At 31.6% G+C, this 21049-nt stretch overlaps 2 protein-coding genes across 16 annotated transcripts in view; one reads left to right on the plus strand and one right to left on the minus strand.

Moving 5' to 3' along the window:
* Positions 1–21049, plus strand: part of LOC111415128 (disintegrin and metalloproteinase domain-containing protein mind-meld) — a 259766-nt gene that overhangs the window by 57324 nt on the left and 181393 nt on the right. The window lies entirely within an intron of this gene.
* Positions 7186–19440, minus strand: LOC111415131 (probable ATP-dependent RNA helicase DDX60). Its single transcript, XM_023046669.2, has 14 exons — positions 19312–19440; positions 18061–19258; positions 13833–14040; positions 12006–13779; positions 9340–9454; positions 9261–9284; positions 9141–9203; positions 8860–9084; positions 8600–8788; positions 8331–8545; positions 8001–8279; positions 7794–7944; positions 7611–7738; positions 7186–7548 (listed from the first exon to the last, which is right to left on the minus strand). Exons 1-14 carry the CDS (start codon positions 19375–19377, stop codon positions 7255–7257), a joined length of 4929 nt encoding a protein of 1642 aa, XP_022902437.2. The 5' UTR covers positions 19378–19440; the 3' UTR covers positions 7186–7254.

The following is a 21049-nucleotide window of genomic DNA, read 5'->3' on the forward strand; positions in this document are numbered from 1 at the left end:
GAGGTTCCAGATTAGCTCTTCGCCGGATTTATGGAGAAATTGCGGTCCACCTAACGTATGCAAGCCACAGGCAACGTTCCTGCAACATCGACACAGAACCTGTTTATTTATTGCCGCAGATAAATTTAAAATATCACCCGCTCGGGAACCAGAAGTTACATAAAAAAAGAACTGACCCATTTAGATAGCATATATGTTAAAATTGTTTATGTTTAAAATGAATCCACCCTCACAAATCAAGTTCATTCTTTTAATAAAAATGTAGGATTCAATTTTTCTATAATGACATCTATTTCATTTGGAACCGTTCCAATTAGGTCACATCCATAACAGTAACTATTAATTTTCACACCGGTAACTCGTGTTTTATGCACTTGAAATTCAATCCGACCAAATAACCATTCTGTTAATTGTAGCCTCCTAGGTTACTAAGTTTCCAATGTGTATAATGATTTGCTACATCCATTTGTTATTCAAATATTCAAGGATTCATACCGCAATCGGACTGAAGGTAAACCAAGTGAAATTACATCAGGAAGAAGAGATGAACCTGAATATTTCGGACGAAATTATCCACATAAATTTTACATTGACGCTTGGGAGAAATAACAGTTTTCGGACAGGACCTGTTCCCAAAATTCGGAATAAATTTACATAACGATGTCGACGTCGCGGGCCTAAAATCGTCCTGCATAATTTCGAGCGGGAGCACAATCGTTAAAAAGTGAACTTTTTGATTGCCAGTCATGATAAGTTCCCATTTTCTTTGTTCAACGATCCGCACTGCGTCTGTATCATTTCCCGTTTAGATCTTTTTTATTACCAACCGTGGTTTCATTACTCGTATTATGGATTACATTAAATCTTTCATTGCAAAAGGAACTCCTTTAATGAACCTAATTTAAAACAATGTACGTTATTTACTAAAATATCAAGCCCATTTTAAAGGTAATGTGAACAATAATAAATGTTTTACGATATGATAACATTTAAATGCTATAATAATAAAGGAAAGATTTCATCTAAAGTAACCAAATACCTTTTTCGGATTTGCAGGTTCCATTTTTCTCTTTTCCTTCCACGGGGTAGATTGAATTAGCAAGGTCCGGATACGGGAAATATACAGTGTCGGTCATAAATATAACGCGAAACGAGCTTTTCCCGTTTATCGACATACAGGGGACCGTCATAAATACTTCAATAGCCACCAAACCGGGTAGTAGATCGAAGATACACCGGTAACGGCTGACAGACACCCATAATTTTGGATGTATACCATCTTTGATATTCAGTTAACATATTATTACAAAAACATTTTTAGTTTACCTACAAATATTGCAATAACAATTAGACCATCAATAGGGTTCATTTTATATTAACTTAAGGTTATTCACGATATCATCAGCATAGAACCTGGTCTCAGATAACGCTAATATGTCGAATTAACGATCGACTATACTCTGTTTTTAAACCAGGAGGAGTAAACGCGAAAGTCAGATTTACACTAGGAAAAATCACCAGAAAATATCACTAGATATTTTGGCGGTAAATTTAAATTAATAATTATTATTATTTATTTATTTACTTATTATTGTATTTATTTTCGTTTGTTATCGTCAATAGTAAACATACAAATTAACATTGAAGTTATGAGTGTATTTATTTCAAAATACAGGGTGTCTCAGCGAGACCGGTCATTAGACGTTTCTGGGGTTCTGGCGAAAATAAAAATTTGAGAATTCAGACTCAAGTATTACCAATTACGATCTCTTCGACTAAAATATTTTCAGATTTCTTGCACTTCCGGTTATACCGGAAGTCGCCACCTACTTTATTTTTTTTAATGGAACACCCTGTATATTTTTACATATTTGGATTTGTCTATTTTCAAGGTTTATAAATAAGTTTACTTTTTGCAATTTGATTCGGCCGTTCTCGAGTTATTCGAATTTTTTTAGAAAAATCTGCTCCAGCAGACATTTGTTCAAAAAATCAGAGAACACTCGATTTTTGGGATATCAATTTAGGATTCAGAACATGCTTAAGCAACATGATGGAGTATCTTTTGGTGCCGAGAACGGCTGTCTAGAATGTTTGGTCACTTTACTATGGCACGTTAACTTTTCAAAATTTGGAAGTACCATAAGTTCATTTTTTTAAATGGCACCCTCCATATTTTATTACTTAGTCGTCTTCGGTGTCTCATTCTACATCTTTTATATCCCATATGTCCCATACCTAACATTAATAGTTTGGGAGATAATTAGGGTTTTTTGAAAAATGCAGACATATCATATGGATATGTAGCCTAGTGTGCTATGAAAAACAAGCCTTCTCAATGAGTTCTTGTCAAAGACTCACTTGTTTACGTCACTTGATGCATGTGAGCTAATAATCATCTGTTAGGTTCCTTAATATTAGTACTGAAAAGAGTTAAAATCGATAACAATAACGAAAGTAATATTTACACAAGCTAAGAAATTCTTGATTTATTTTTTATGCATGAAAAGCGCGACAAAGTTCGTAGTATGGTTCCCAGATCTTCTTTGGCAGCTCGAATTGAGGTGTTGGGACTGGGCTCGAAATAAGCCAAGGTATTCACCTCTTCCGTTGCATTATCTACTACATTTTTTGCAGTTTAACACGTGATTAATTCGTCCAAAATGCAAAAAATTTGCTTCTATTCTTCTAAATTTACCTTTTGTCATGGGAGGTAAATGTGGATAGTTTTCATTAAACATTCTGCAAGTTCTACTTAGAACTTTGTCGCACCTTCCGTGCATAAAAAATAAATTAAGGATTTCTTCATTTGTATAAACATTATTTACGTTATTAATATCCATTTTAACTGGTTTTAGACTCACATGCATGAAACAACGTAAATCAAACTTTGACGTTTGTCAATAAGTCATTAAACAATTGTTTTCCATGGCACACTAGGTTAATATCGATGATATGCGAGCATTTTTCAAAAAAACCCTAATTATTTCTCAAACTATTAATGTTAGGCATATGACATATGGAGTATAAAAGATGTAAAATGAGACGCCGAAGACGACTAAGTAATAAAATATGGAGGGTGCCATTTAAAAAAATGAACTTATGGTACTTCCAAATTTCGAAAAGTTAACGTGCCATAGTAAAGTGACCAAACGATCTAGACATCCGTTCACGGCACCAAAACATACTCCATCATGTTGTTTAAGTATGTTCTGAAACTTAAATTGATATCTCAAAAATCGAGTGTTCTATGATTTTTTGAACAAATGTCTGCTGGAACAGATTTTTCTAAAAAAATTCGAAAAGCCATTTTACACGTTCGCTGCCGAGCGACCCCGTTAACCATGGTTTACATACGAGTTAACTCGTAGTCGGCAGCGAACGTGTTAAAAAAATAAAGTAGGTGGCGACTTCCGGTATAACCGGAAGTGCTAGAAATCTGAATATATTTTAGTCGAAGAGAACGTAATTGATAATACTTAAGTCTGAATTCTCAAATTTTTATTTTGGCCAGAACCCCAGAAACGTCTAATGACCGGTCTCACTGAGACACCCTGTATAATAAAGAAGGGTTTAAGAACACAAAATTTACAACCTTCAAATTCAAAATCAAAATTCAAAATTGCCTGTGTGTGAACCTTCCTCGCATTCAACCAATCACGTGCAAGGTCAATCTGGTGACAAATTTAAAATACTCCTCCTGGTTTAAAAACAGAGTATAATTGCCAAAGAAAACTTCAAGGTATAATTAATGTTTGTAAACAAAACTAACCTTACCTAACATTCCTTCACGCTATAATTGACATTACAAAAGAAAACTTCACGCTATAATTGCCATTACTAATTGCCAAAGAAAACTTCATGGTATAATTAATGTTTGTAAACAAAACTAACCTTACCTCACATTCCTTCACGCTATAATTGACATTACAAAAGAAAACTTCACGCTATAATTGCCATTACAAATTGCCAAAGAATACTTCATGGTATAATTAATGTTTGTAAACAAAACTAACCTTACCTCACATTCCTTCACGCTATAATTGACATTACAAAAGAAAACTTCACGCTATAATTGCCATTACTAATTGCCAAAGAAAACTTCATGGTATAATTAATGTTTGTAAACAAAACTAACCTTACCTAACATTCAGCGTCTGAAGACACAGGGCTAAACCCGAAACTTAAAAATATACAACTTAGCGCTGAATAACAATTAAAACTAGTCTCTGTATACTCTGTTTTTAAACCAGCAGGAGTAAACGCGAAAGTCAGATTTACACTGGAAAAAATCACCAGAAAATATCACTAGATATTTTGGCGGTAAATTTAAATTAATAATTATTATTTATTTATTTACTTATTATTGTATTTATTTTCGTTTGTTATCGTCAACACTATACATACAAATTAACATTGAAGTTATGAGTGTATTTATTTCAAAATATAATAAAAAAGGGTTTAAGACTTTGATTATATATAATATGGATTGAGCTAACTGAATATATCTACTAACAAAAATGTGGCTCAAGGTGAATAGACGCAGATGGAAAGCGATAATGTGAAAGTGTAACAAAGATAGACATAAAACGGTACTAAACAGACGGGCGCATGCGCACAAAACTGTCAAACCTGTTCCATTTGACGTTTATCGTTTTGTTGTGTCACAGCCAGTCACACCGTTATGTTTAAAAATGTATTGTTTCGTGTGCAAAGTTCGCGATAATACAGTTTCACATCACCTGTAAGTATTATAAATAATAAGGAAATTTTATTTTATTTTATTTTTTTTTTCTTTTTTCATTTATTAATTTTGTTTTCTATTTACCGCCAAAATTAACGCACGCCCATTATATGTCAGTACGGTTCTATGTCTATCTCGGTTCGATCACCTTGCGCAAGCTATCTCTCTCGTTGGCTCAATCCATATTATATATAATCAAAGGTTTAAGAACACAAAATATACAATAATGACACGAAACTGTCAAATTATCAATTACCTAACCTTCAAATTCAAAATTCAAAATTGCCTGTGTGTGAACTCGCATTCAACCAATCACGTGCAAGGTCAATCTGGTGACAAATTTAAAATACTCCTCCTGGTTTAAAAACAGAGTATAGTCACAGAATAACCAGAAATGACAGTGAGCCCGTCTAGACAAAATCGGGCCTTGTGAATCGCCATTTTATTGGAGTTTATTTTGAGCTAATATCACATCGGTTTATTATTTACTAATAAAAGTTTGACATATTGACTCCAACCTAAAGTCTATTTATGATATATACATAAGTTTATATAAGTACGTGTATCTCAAATAATTAAATAATGTTTCTTATCATTAACTGTTTGGGTAAATTACTAAGAACGTGTAGTTCTGTCCTTAAAATTATCAATAACGATGGATTAAAAAAATTTATATTGCAATTCTACTTTTATATATAAATTGTGTATATATTATATTATTAAATAAAATAATAGTATAAACACAAAAAAAAATGCTGTGTATAAATAATTCTTTTACGATACAAATTTGAGCGTGTGAACCTGTATTATAAACTCCAGTAAAATGGCTGAAACAGTGGAGCCATACATGGCGCCAAAGCATCGAGGTCCCAAACTCGCCAATCTAAAACATCAAACGTTCCGACAAAGCTGTCAGTTCTGGTTATTCTGTGGTATAGTATCACATAAAATGATCAGTTAGATTTTACTTCAATTTTGACGTTAAGTATTATTGTTATTAAATAAATCGCAATAATCGAAGATTTCATATGAGCGTCGTAATTGCAAGGTACCGTATCTTCCAATTTCAGTCAGAGATGGGGAGAAATAGGAGGTGGGTTACGCTTAAGATGCAAATTACCTGTCCGTCAGAAAGGTAGACGAAACTACTTGGGAAATGTAAACGGATTTCGCATGTGGTGACGGCGGTCTACATGCCATCTGTAAGAATTATGTTCATAAGTCGGCAAGCTGACGTGTCATCTTTCAACGATAGTTTAAACCAAAATATAGAAAACATGAAAGTATTTTATAATAGACAGACACTAATAATATCTGTATTATTCGAAACAATTCGGTAATAGCTGCTAATAATCCTTGAGTGAAGCTCATAAACCGCGACATAACTGTACGTTGGAAATCCGGAAGTTAGCCAGACGCATACCAGAACTGCCTGGGAGTCAGTAAAACTTTAACAACTTCCTTTATGCCGCTGTTCTGTGTTCGGCGCAGTCCGCATCAAATTGGCCCGTAAAACTTTACTGGTGGCCCAATTTATTTTATTCAAATTTTCGCGTCAAAACGTACCCGTCGAGGCTACATTCAGTTCAAATGCTACCTTTTACCTCCTTCACGTCACACCCGATAAAATGCACTTTGTTTTATGATTCCCTAAAATTCATGAAGCACTAAAAGTATTCAATGTATTATCCACGTGATATATATGAACTGCTAATTTGGTTCATCCACTTCAAGCATTAAAATCTCCTTTGGCATGCTTTTATAGCGTTCCAACGAAAACAACCCCTTTGTTTCCTTCTTGATTGGAGATTGTAACACAAAGAGCAACAACCACGGGATATGCTGCTATTGATCATGTCCTCCAGCCATAAAGATGGTCGGTCGTTAACTACAGCCAATCTGTTTTTGTTAGCCATAAACGAGATGATTAACGTAGCAGTAAATTGCAGATGTATCGCATCATTAATTTTTATTGTTTATTTACTTTTATATTAGATAATCTATACATATATTAATATTATTATATATATTTGAACCATTCCTAAAACAAAGTTAAAATAACATACGCTTGGATAATCCTAGTGTTCTCTGGAGAGAACGCAACTTTCGACTCAGGCGGTCGTTAGGGCATTAACTTTTAAAATTCAATACGACCCCACCCAGGAAGGGTGCCAAAATCAGCGTTTGGCTGAAAACCGAGATCGCGAAACGTTACTTTGAGCACTCCTGGGACGACCTACAATGGATCCAAGTTTACCCTAGAAAATGTTAAAACTTTCTGTGCTCTTCCTGTCTCAGTTTCCTTTTTTTTGTTGTGACTCGTATATTTTGATACAATGAAATACTTGGCGTAATACGTAAAGGGTAATATTTCATATGTAATTAATGGGTATTGTCGAAACTATAATGGAGTATGAGATCATATTAAATCTAGTAAACAATAAATTTAAAAAAATGTTTATTTATATTCAACAAAGTAACACTTCATATATATTTATTTATCATTATATTTATTTCTTGTAATAACCATTTGTAAATTTTTCATCATATTTATCACGTAAATCTTGAAAATTCTTTAGTAACCTAGCATTTATTTCACCTTCCAATTGAAAATCTTCCAGCGCAAGCACAGTTACTTTTAAAACCAAACAAAAATCCTTTAATAAAGCAAAGTCAATACCTTGACGTAGATTATTGTCTTTATTAATGGCAATTGGCAAACCATGTCGGTAAAAATCCACAGCATATCCGTTCAGATTAGTATGAATATTATGTTCTGGAACTATTTTAATATCTGGACAAAACTACAAAAAAAAATAAATAAAAAGTATCATCGATTTTAATTAATAAATTTAATTGTTCTTACATCGTGGCGAATATTACTTATTAATTGATTTGTGTTTAGGTTATTATCTTCATTTCCAGAGAGAGCTACAAAAGTTGAGGTTATTTCTCTTTGGTAACAAACGCGTTTAATATTACGCAAGAAAGAATCTAAAAGATGAAAAAGAAATTTAGGTAAATAAAATTTTTCTGTAAATATTTTTACCATCTAAAAAGTTATTCTTATTTGTTCTAAAGGTAACCTTTGATAATGGCAAAGTGTTGTCTTCCCCTAAACTTGAACGTAACTGTCTAGCAACACTCAAAAAATATTGATTGAACACAAATTTAACTTCATGATTATAATTAATAATGGTCTAAAACAACATATTTAGTAAGTTAGTTAGTTATTTTAGTAAGTATTATTATTTACATTTTTTATACAATCAGGTAAAGGGTCCAACTTTACCAGGGAATTATTAAACTTCTTTTCCAAATGTTTATCAGTTACAGGTGTTTTAGTAAAAATATGAGCCATAACCACAAGAAGTTTCCATTGAAGCTCGACGTCATCTTCAGTATTTTTAACTAATTCTGCAAATGCTCCAGATCTAATTAAATAAATTAATACCATGTTAGCGGGTTCATGGTAATGAAGATGGATTATAATGCATGACCAACTCGTTGGAATTCCTTCTGATGTAATAATTTCCTAATATATAAAAATATTTAGGTAAAAAAGTTATACATAAAAACGAATTACTTGAATAAGAAGTAATTGCAGCGCAAATCCAATAAATAATTTAACCTGCTGTTTTAAATATGGTTTTATCTCAAATAGTAAACTGTTCTCCAAAATAGCTAATGCTTTATTTAGTGAGATACTTATATATTCTTTTGTTGGAACTTTATCACTCGCTGGACCCGCTACTAAGAGTAAAAGTCGAACAAGGAGAGATATACTGACTGGATAATTACCTACACAAACATGGAAATAAAAAAATTAAATTATTGACGTATTAATTTACGCACCAAGCATTTTAGGTAATTTATCAGTTAGTAACATATCATGCCGCTTCTTCGTTAAATTTAAAAATATCACGTTGCCTTCAGTATCAAAGCCACGTCTTCCCGCTCTACCGGCCATTTGATGAAATTCCAAACTATTTAAAAATGGGGAATCCCCGTATATTACCACACTTTTACAAGGCATGTGAACACCTACAATTAAACGTTATAATGATACAATACAATTCTATACAGCATCTTTAAGATTATTAAAATATACTTACCAACCGCTAGCGTACCGGTTGCGGCTACTACTCTAACAACCCCAATACGGAATAACATTTCCGCCGTATCTCGCAACTTTTTATCCACTCCTGCATGATGATATGCAATTCCATTTTGAAGCTGCCTGATCGTTAATTCTTTAAATTCATTTCTCGTATATTTCAAGTAGGAATATAACCGATGCTCAATTAACTCTAAGTCGTCGCGATCTATAATACCAATGCCTAAAAAAATCAACTTATATTAAAATTATTAACAACATACTTTACAAATTTGACACCTTTAAATTTACTGCTTGTTTTAGCAAGAATATTTATAGGAAATCTTTTTCTATCTAGGGTAGCTGTAAATTACAAATATATCAATAGGTATAAATTGATTCACTCGGTTTTCTACATACCTTCGGGAAGAGATTCACGAATATCTATAATATATATTAAAATTAATGAGATCAAATTTTTTTATTTGAGTTTACTTACCCTCGTAATTTAAGCGATCTTCTCCGTTCTTCCTTTTTTTCTTACTTTCTAGATTTTGCTTCAATTTTAACAATTGTTTCTCATGCTTTATATCATTTCGAGATTTGTCATTACTCTAAAATACATAATAATGTTGTTATTGGTTTACAATAGTACATACAGTGATACAATAAAGTCTACATACAGCCCGGAAAATGATAATATCTCAGCTCCCGAACTGTAATTCAATGAAATTTTTTAACAAAACATGTAAGAAGTCCATATTATTTCCATATTTTACATAAAAACTATATAAGCTATTATTAATCATATCTTTAACTCAAAACGTCTACATACAGTGCTAAAAAAAAACTATCCGTTCTAGCTCAATAAAAATACCGGAAGTTGCTTATATCTCGAGTAATATTGGAATTAAACGTATCATGTTTGGGCTCATTTTGAATGACATGATGCATTTATATCAAAAAATAAAAAAGATAGAACAAAAAACATTAACCTTGAATATTTTTAGTTCTATGTATAGTGTTAATTCTACATAGTAACAGTGCTAGTGTAAAACCAGAACTAACACTGTATCTAGAACTAGAATCATTCGGGTTTAGCCGTCTTTAGAGACTTGAGGCTAAACCCAAATGATTCTAGTTCTAGGTATAGTGTTAGTTCTATATAGTAACAGTGCTAGTTTAAACTAGAACTACCAATAGACCTAGAAAGTTTAGTATCTTTCTAGTTCTAGGGTTAGTTCTAGTTTTACTTATTATACAGCGCTAGACCAAGAACTAGAACTAGCATAATTTTATACTTGTCTAAATCATTAACAACTAGTTTTTAAACAATCCATGTTGCTCAAAATGACTGAAAACTAGTTGATAGTCATTAAAAACTTGTCTAAATGTATAAGAACTAGTTTATAGCAAGTCCAGGTTGCTCAGAATGACTGAAAACTGCACCAACATTGTGTAAAATTGGTTGATAAGGTAGCAAAATTGTTCAAAATGATTGGAAATAAGTTGATAGCCATCTCATGTTATTCCAAATCATTGAAAACTGGTTGAGCATAATTTTATACTTGTCTAAATGATTAACAACTAGTTTTTAAACAATCCTTGTTGCTCAAAATGACTGAAAACTCTTTGATAGTCATTAAAACTTGTCTAAATGTATAAGAACTAGTTTATAACAAGTCCAGGTTGCTCAGAACCACTGAAAACTGCACCAACATTGTCCAAAATTGGTTTATAACGCAGCAAAAGTATTCAAAATGATTAGAAATAAGTTCATAGTCATCTCATGTTGTTCAAAATCATTGAAAATTGGTTGAGCATAATTTTATACTTGTCTAAATGATTACCAACTATTTTTTAAACAATCCATGTTGCACAAAATGACTGAAAACTAGTTGATAATCATTAAAAACTTGTCTAAATGTATAAGGACTAGTTTATAGCAAGTCCAGGTTGCTCAGAATGACTGAAGACTGCACCAACATTGTCTAAAATTGGTTTATAAGGTAGCAAAATTGTTCAAAATGATTGCAAATAAGTTGATAGCCATCTCATGTTATTTCAAATAATTGAAAACTGGTTGAACAAAATTTTATACTTGTCTAAATGATTAACAACTGGTTTTTAGACAATCCAATATCTCAAAATGACTAAAAATTAGTTGATATTCGTTAAAAACTTGTCTAATTCGGGTTTAGCCGTCTTGAGAGACTAAATGTGACTAAATTTACTGCTGTAGCCTTCACTTCGTAGCACAAGTCGAGACTTTACATTAAAATATTATAGACTTCTAATATCCTTCGTTTAAAAAATTCATTGAATTACATTTCGATATTATCATTTTCCGTGGTGTATGTAGACTTTATTGTATCACTGTATACCCAGTTCTGTTTACACGTTAGATATGTTCCCGAATTTTTCGGGGGAAAAAAAATAGAAGATCGATTCAGGACCTAATAAATCGTACGACATGCGACAGCGCTGTTTATGGCGTTACAATGTGTTTTATATTGATATGGTTTTAACTACGGGCGCAAACGAACTTGTTCAATATACCGCTTGCGGTCAAGGCGGATCTTGTGTTGATATGGTATTAACTGAAACGCCTCAACTGCAAGCTACTTCGTCTTAAAACAGTTAAAAGTGTTACTAACTATTAACGTGGTATATTTCAGTGTAGAAGCCGAGGTGGTACATTGTTTGGTACAGAAAAAGCAGTAAAAGATTGTTAAATCAAATTTGTGTAAAAACAGATGGGTACTTATAAATTATTTTGTCCATGACTACGTTATAATATATGCCTTATAAATGAGTGTACCAAAACAAAAGGGTAGTCATTTATCACGGAGTGAATAATAGCGATGAATAATCAATTGTCAATTTTATGAAACGCCATGTTTTTTTAGGAAAATTTATTAATTTATGCTTAAATCATACGAAAAAAGGAATTTGTTTAAGTTTTTTTAATGTCAAACCTTTAGAAAGTCTTAAACAAATTAAATTAAATTGGGGTTTTTTGAAATTTTGACATTTAATTTTGACAAATTGTTGCGAAGTTGCTTACAGTTGGTAACATTGAATTTGTGTCACATTGACGTTTAAACTTTATTCAAAAATTTATTCTATAAATTGCTTGTATAATAATATACTGTTATTACTCACATTTGTGTCTGTATCAGGTAACACATATTTACAAAACTCCTCAATATGGTTTCTGTTATATGAAAACACAATTGTGGGTAACATATTATTTTCTGCCATATGGTTTAATAACTTTTTCCCATCGTCCAGCGAAGTGTATCTGCTGTTTTGAGGTTCATAACCAGGTGGCGATAATTTGGTCAAAATGGATTTGAAAGCATTTTCATTTTCTTTATATATTTTATAGAAAATATTTCCCAATTCTTTTTCATAGTCCCGTACAGATTTTCTTGTTAGGAACCCAAACTCGGTGAGGTCCATAAAATAATTTAAATAATTCAATTCGGGTGGAATGTATTGTTGTGCACACTCCCACAAAACATCATAAAGTTGAATAGTTTCTTTTGGCGAAAGCGTGACAGATTCTGGTATTTTTTTTCTATCCAAAAGAATTTTCTGGTGCAATGCGCAATATGGGTGATAATGTTGTAAACCTGTTTCTGAATATACATACTTGATTAAATCAGCATGTCTCTCTTCGTGGATAACACAATGTACTTTATATGATGCCCGCAAACAATTATTTAATTTGTCCTGTTGTTTTTTATATTCTTGTATAGATTGTAACCAATTATAAAACATGTTAGAGTCACTAATTGTAGCAGATAAAGCTAGAAATGGACATCTTATGAGTAACAAAAGTCTTTCCCATACTAGCCCTTCCTCATTTCCAGACAAACGATGTACCTCATCAAAAATTACATATTGAATCTTTTTATTCCATTCAAAATAGTTTGGAGATAAAAGCAATATATCAAGACATTGAGGAACAGTGATAAGTATACGTGAAGTCATTGCATTAACGTTATAGTCTCTTGTAAATACACCAACAATAGATATTCCATCATCAGGTAATTTAGAATTTTTAAACCGATAAGTAATTGTAGCAGCCACCTGATTAACCAAAGCTTTTGTAGGTGCTACATAAATTACAATACCATCAGCAGAATATTGCAAAACTCGTTTCATACAGTAATAACTAGCAAACGTTTTCCCACTTGATGTTGGTGCCACGACTAATGCCGATTCATTGTGGCGAATTGCTTCTATAAATTCAACTTGCCATTTATCTGGTGCGAAATTTACGTCTGGATCAAATGGTTCACTATTACCGATTATAAGATCTGCTCCTAAATGTTCCATTTGGAAACGAATGAAATTATGATGATACTCCTCTTTGTAAGATTCATCCAAGGGAAGATTATTTTTTTGGGTAATATCTTTAAATCCGTAAAGGTGTAATAATTTTGAAATATATCTCTGGTCCTTATCGCTTATACTTAATTTATTATGTTCATCTCTTTTTTGTAATAGTGATCGTATTAATAATAATATTTCCTTAATATAGTAAATCTTCTTTTCTGAATTTTCATTTGATACAAGCGCCTTAAATACTTTAAGTTTCAAAATGCTACTTTTAATGATCGTTTCTGTACAACTCATACGATCAATTATCGTTGAAATATGATAAAGATCATTTTTTAATTTTGTTATATCACCGGCTGTATTCATGTGTTGTTTGAATACTTTTAATTCTTCTTTATCTTTCTCTAAAGCCTCTTTGGCTTTATCACGTTGAATTTGTTCTTGTATCTTTTTCGAACTTCCACTTTGTTTTTTTAGAGTTGTGTTTCCTTTTTTCTTTGGATCTTGATAAATTAAGCTCTTGTATTGAGTCATTTTCCCTTCTAAATTCTGACCGTAGATATGTGAGAAACGAAACGCTTTTTGGTAGCTGGTAAATAAACATTAAATAATATTGAATAACAAAAACATCTTTTTACTCACTCTTTGTGTTCTTGCTTAGTTGTAAGATGTTGCGGTGTAACTTTTATATTGGTTTCGTCGAGTGGTTTTCTAACATGCCAATGTCTTGTTTCTTTATGTCGCTTAATATCAAAAAATTTTGCTGGGTTTTCCCAAAATATTTCTTCAAACATGTTATCACAAAATTTATTTATTAATGGATTATCTACTTTACATAATTTGATCATTGCTAAAATATAAAAAGAATATACAGGTGTCTCACGTATATTCCACGTATAGTTTTGAAATTTTGGTAGTATGGGTTGTTCATTTGGAACTCTTTAAAACCCCATATCCCAGCCAACGTTCTTTCAAAAATGCTCTAAATTGGCACGATTACTCTTCAGATGCTGCCAAATAGATTATCACTTGTTGTATCAGAGTATCTTATACAGGTGGTCAAAAATTGAATTACCGTTTTTCCATATTCAATCGCAAGAAAGTCGAAAATTTTGAATGGATCTTATTTGCCATTTATCTATAAACAGCCCTATACCTATTTATTGTAGTTTCTTCCATATTGGGAAATTTATCAAAACATGTAGGAAATTCCTGCATTTCCTACCGTTTGTATTTTTATTAGAAGGCCATGATATTTTGACAGTTTTTCGTTTAATTTGTTTCTATTATTATTTGTACTGCGATTAATAATCTTTTAGTTTACTAGCTTTTATTTACCAAAAATAACAAACAGAAGATCAAATAAATGAAACAATTAAAACAAAAAATTAATGACAAAAATTAGATTTGGATAAAAATATAAATTTATAATATAAATTTGTTATTACATCTAATTTAGAAATGCATAACATACCATAAAATTGGTGACGGTTATTTCGTCTCAATATGTCCACAACTAAGAAATCTCTTTATCAATTTTTTGGAATTTTTTCTTTGTGGTGGACGTTAATCTGCCATGGTGTTGAATGACTTACACCCGTCGTCAAATGTAACTAATGACAACAATAATACAAACATGGACCAAAAACTGTCAAAATTCCATGGCTTTCTAATAAAAAAAAACCTGCATTTCGTGCATGTTTTAATAAATTTCCCAATATGAAGCAAACTACAATAAATAGGTATAGGAACGTTTGTAGATAATTTGTAGAGAATTAAATTCCCTTTCTAATAGGATAAAGAAACATGAGGCTTTCCATTTAAAATTTCCTACTTTCCAGCCATTGAATATGTAGAAACAGTAATTCAGTTCTTTACCACCCTATACAGAATTATTATAAACAATTTATGAAAAAATCGCTGAAACGGGTCTAAAGATTTAAATTTGTTGCAATTTTTTGGTGTATATTTTAAATATATAAATATTTTTTCCGACATTTTTAAACGAATTATGACGCCATCGAAGCTTTTTTTAAATGAAACACTCCATTTTTATTATAATATAATAAATATTAATATCGGTTACATAAGAAAATTTTCGAGAAAAATTAATTTAAAGTTTCATTATTTCCCATTCATTTGATATAAAAAATGGTAGTAGCCGTGCGTAACCATGGCAACCAATTGTTTTGATTTCAAATTTCCAAGTGTCAAAATTCGATTTGAAACAGTTTATTGTGCGTTAATGAGATTATTTTGTGTAATATTGTGGAGTTTCTTGTGTTAATTGTTGTTAATCATTGTTATTCGTTGTTATTTGTTGCTATTTATTGCGATTCATCGCCATTCGTTGTTATTGTGTTGTTGTTATTTGATCTTATTGTTTATCTATAATTGGTTATTTTTTAATTATTGGCTGTTCGATAATGACGCTTAATGAAACTGAAAGATAAGTTTTCCCGATAAGTTTATCAGCAGGATACTTGTCAGACAGATTTATCGGTATATTGTACAACCGGCCCTAAGCCTGATAACCTAGAAGATCTGAAGCAAAAAATTAGAGAAGAAATTCAATTAATCAGCCCGGATATGATTCAAAACGGTCAAGAAGCGTTTGTCTCCCGATTTAGATATTGTCTTGCCGCTAACGCAGGCCCGTCCTTAGGGTGGAGCGAGTGGAGCGGCTGCTCCAGGCCCCGCGGTGAGGGGCCTTTTCACAATAAAATGTTCTTAGAATAAGGCGTCGGTGGTGCGAACAAAGACAAACAATTTTAATTTTCTGAAAAATGCAGAAAAAAGACTTTTTCCTGCCAATTTTTACAAACGAACTATGAATAATTTAGAACAAGTGTACAGACGTTGGCTAGTTTACAGCAAAAGTACTGATAAAGCATTTTGTTTTTGCTGCAAATTGTATGGAAATGACACTGGATCTCAATTAGCTAACGATGGGTATAGTGATTGAGCACACTTGGGCAGAGTTCTTGATAATCACGAAAAATCAGCAATTCATGGTCAGAATGTTGGAAAGTGGACGGATTGTGAGATACGTTTAGCTGAAGCGTTCACTTGAGCACTTCGTTAACAGATTAAGGAAGTACACAATGCTTTAGAAAAAGTAGTAGAAGCGACTGACGACCCTAAAGCAAAAAGTGAAGCCCAATCCCTTGTCAATGAACTAAGGAGTTATGAGTTTTTAGTAGCATTAGCTATTTGGTATGACGTGCTCTTTGCTATAAATAGTTGCAGGCTGAAAAAATGTATTTAGGTATGACATCGCAGTTGCTTCAAGGACTGGTACAGTTTTTTGAGCAATTTAGAAATGAACTTTTGGACATAGAGCCAAAGTTTCAAATAGTCAACCAAAGGAAGAAACGAAAAATGTTTGATTACGAAGAAGAAGATGAGCATGTTTTAGAATCTGCTGAACAAATGTTCAAGGTTGAGTATTTTTATTATATTGTAGATTGTATATTACAGTCCCTTTCAAGAAGATTTCAACAAATTGCCAGTTACAACAGTATGTTTGGATTCTTGTACAGTGTAAAAGAATTAAAATCAATTGAACAAGGTCAATTGTTGGAAAAGCGCAAAGCCCTAGAAGCCTCTTTAAGTTTTGAAGGGCAAAAGGATATCTGTGGAAATGATTTGTTCACAGAACTAAAATTTCTTCGTGGCCCACTACCCGCTGAAGTTGAAACAGCTGCTGGTGTGTTAAGATTTATGAACAGAATACAAAATCCATATCCCAACACGTTCATTGCCTACAGAACTTTACTTACTATTGCAGTGACTGTTGCTAGCGCAGAAAGGAGTTTTTCTCGGCTAAAGTTAATAAAGACTTACCTAAGATCATCAATGAGCCAAGAAAGGTTAACGTCTTTGGCAACATTATCGATAGAAGCAGACACCATGGCCAAAGTCAATTTGACAAGAAATTATTGACGACTTCGCTGGATTAAAAGCAAGAAAAATTAAGTTTAAGTAGTGTAAGAATATTATTGTTAAAGCAATACTTTTCCGCGGATTTAAATTTGTTTTAGTTTAGTATTAATAAGAATAAAAAAAAATTAATGACAAAATATTTAGCTGTTCTTTTTTAACTGAGATAAGGCACATTACAATGTTTATTTTTTAATGGTAGAGATATTGTGATGGAGGTGGGAAAGAACTATGATGGTAGGTAGTTTATGAAAAAGAAGAGTCGAGAGCTATTTACCTACATAAAGGCCCCGCAAAACTATTTTGCACCAGGTTAATGATATTATTGTTTTCTATCTTATACATATGTTACTTTTGTAAATTTAAAATTAAAAAAAAATTTTTTTGATATCTTACTTTCTGTTTGCGTTTTTTTTGATGCGTTTGATGCAACAAGCTATTGCTACTTTTGTATCTCAAGTACAATAGTAATAATTAATTTAAATAAATAATTCAATTGAAATTGAGTTTTGACACTTGGAAATGTCAAATCAAAACAATTGGTTGCCATGGTTACGCACTGCTACTGCTATTTTCTATATCAAATTAATGGAAAATAATGAAACTTTAAATTAATTTTTCTCAAAAAATTTTCTTATGTAACCGATATTAATATTTATTGTACATAATTCAGAAAAAAATCCTCTTTTAAATTCCGATATAAAAAATAAATATCTTTTAAAAAATCATGAAATGATAGATAGCGGGAATTTTATGTTTATCTATGGCAGTTATACCTCCTAGCGGTAGAATTACGAACTTCAAAATAATTTCCAGCTATTACTCTTGTTGGGACACCTGTATACATTATTTTTCTGGTCAGAGGTGGGAATACTAATATACTACATTACACATAACTGATTCGTTAAAACTAAAATACTGATCTTACCAGAAGTTTCTTCATTATCGGCGGCTAAATATTTTGTGTTAAAAATTGGTTCAATTGGGTAAGGATTAATTTGATCAAGTTCCAGTAATCGTAAGTTCACATCAGCTAGAAGGTTTTCATATTCAGTATGTAACATTCCCAGTTGCGTTTTGTTCTCTATATAATCAGTTGTTAAGCGTAATACACACATAAATAATGTTCCTTGCCAAAGATCAGAGATTAATTCATAATCAAAATTATCTTGATTTAAAGTTCTATTGGATAAAACACTATATAAAGATTCTTGCCAATTATTTATAAACTCTTGTAGTTGCTTTATGATTTCTTTGTTGGTCTCCAATTTCTTAGGTGGTGTTCTATTTTCTAATGGTAAAGCAAATTGCACAGCATAATAAAGAAACAATAATCTCAGCTTGTTTTGATCATTAAAACGTTTAAGATACAAAGCTCCTGCTTCGATAATCAACTCCCTCGGAGATTTTAAGTCTATAGAGACCCCAATTATCTTCGAGTACATTTGTTTCAACAAATCCAATTCATTTAAGCATTCTCCCTTAAATTTTGTACAAATTTCGTTCGATAATCTTTTGGGTGGTACATTAAAAGCATATATTAGTGTAACCCCAATATCAATAGAATGAGTATCAATAATTGGTAAATCATTTGCAATGCAATAAACCAAACTGGCGCTAAACAATTTTTGCGCACATTCTTCATTTGCAAAAATGCTTTCATTTTGTAACTTTTCATTAAAACTTTTAACATTGGCATCAAAACCCAAACTTGTTATTATACATCTAGGCTTTTCTCTTGATTTAAATTCAAGAAATTGTGGGCTATAATACCATAAAAACGTATAAGTAGGTATATTGGTATTATTTTTGAAATGATTGCCAATAACATATCTCAATGTTCGCATAGCAAAATTTTTCTCCCAAACCAATTCCCAAAAGTTGAAAAAAACGAGAATGCATGTAGCTCCTTTTTGAATTAATAAATCTAAGAATCTTTCAAATAAATATGTAATATGTAAAAATTGATTTCCTGAGATAATCGGATGACTCTCTCGTAAAACACAGTAAAGCAAAAGAGAATCTCCATCAATCAATGTAGGAACGGAACTGTTAATCATGGCTGTTACATCTTCATAGAAAGATTTATTAAATTTTTCCAGAGAAGAAGCGTACAATTGACTTCCCTAATGACAATATGTAATAATTAAAAAGATAATTTAGGTGATGATGTATTTACCTGCAAATTTAACAACTCCTTCAGTTGTTCAGAGTTGGGGGTTTCACAACTTTTTTTCACGTCCATCTCGCTGAATAACCAACCGTTTATTGCGCTTCGTTGTTGTCGTTGTTCGATAACTGTAAAATTCACTGGACGTAGAAAGTTAGGATACATAAATAATTCGGGACTTTACCTGTTTCTTAAATTATCAACACACGTGTTTATTATCTATGTAACTTTATCAGAGGATAATATTTTAATCTTTCTATATTTTCGTTTTAGTAATGTAAATACGTATAAAAACCGTTGATAAAACTACTTCACTTTAAGACGCAACTAATAAAACATACTTGTTTAGATATTGCATGCACAATTTTATTTACATAGATAATTTATAATATTCAACCAGTAATTTCTCTGTCATTTTTCAATTATACAGGGTCTGAGAATAGATCTTTGGCGTCGGTCGTGATACAAAACATAATTAGCACCATATAATAAAGTATCATTTTTTACCGATATCATTGCCAAATTTGTTAATATCCTTAGACATAGTAGACCGCTTGTATCCTTCTATTCTTAATGGAGTTTACCTTCTTACAAGATCAGTTACAGCTTCTTGTTTCCATTTCCGGTTCGATTTAGATCCAAATCCAAAAAGGTTAGATTCACTGAGCTTTTAAAAATTCTCGATATCAGCAGATAACCTTAATTTAAATTTTTCAAAATTATTTATTTAAATCTTTATCTACCCGTTTCAAACCTATTAAGAACGATAATCTTAACTTACAATTAGTTAACAAAGAAAATAATCAATATTTGTATGGAATAATGAAAATTGGATGCAAATTTACAAAATTAATTCGAACATATTGGAAAATTTATCGTTGAAATCAGAAGAAAATGAGTGGATATTTGAAAATTGATTTAAAGGAGCATCAAAATTACGAAATATCATAATTATAAATAATTTTAAAATTTTTAAATAATAATTTGACAAACTAAATTAGAGATATTTCAAATGTCAAAGTTGGTTACATTGAAAAAACTAAAGTACAAATTTCAAACCGATGAATTTAACCAATCAGAAGACGTTATTTGAAAATTAACATCCGAAAAACGGAATTTATTCAATTTATCAACCACGGTGTGTTAACTCAATACGTATAAAAAAAGACAGATATTTAATGGGTACCACGGACGGCTAGATGGCACTGTAAGCACAAATTGCTTAAAGTCCCTAGATTTACGAAGTACCGCGGTTTGCCGCCATTTTGAAAGTCAAGCGGGAACTTTAAAACTATGTTGTTCTATTGATGACATTACGCCAAAATTCCTTTCATTTTTTCTCGTGGTACTCTGAAGAGTCGAAAGTGCAGGCGTTTTGTTGCAGACAAAACGAAGTGAAAACAAAATTCAAATTTTCACCAATCAACATGAAAATGATACCTTTACTGTTATCATTTTCATGTTGACTGGTGGATGTTTGAAATCAATAATTAATAACCATTAAATTAATAAAAATACTTTTAAATTTCGCGCTTTATTAAAAGTAGTAGGTACCACAGACCACTAGAGGCGTTGAAATCAATTTGACCGAAAAAATAGTGGGGAGTAATGCTTCTATATATATATATTTATATTTATTTTTCTATGTTATCAACAAAACACAACAAATAGAGTGGTTTCTGTTGTCTGAAGAGACGCACGCATTTTTTTTGCTCTCCAAAAAAATTAAATTAAATCAACGCTTAAC

The sequence above is a fragment of the Onthophagus taurus genome, chromosome 2, assembly GCF_036711975.1.
Source record: "Onthophagus taurus isolate NC chromosome 2, IU_Otau_3.0, whole genome shotgun sequence".
NCBI classification, from domain to species: domain Eukaryota; kingdom Metazoa; phylum Arthropoda; class Insecta; order Coleoptera; family Scarabaeidae; genus Onthophagus; species Onthophagus taurus.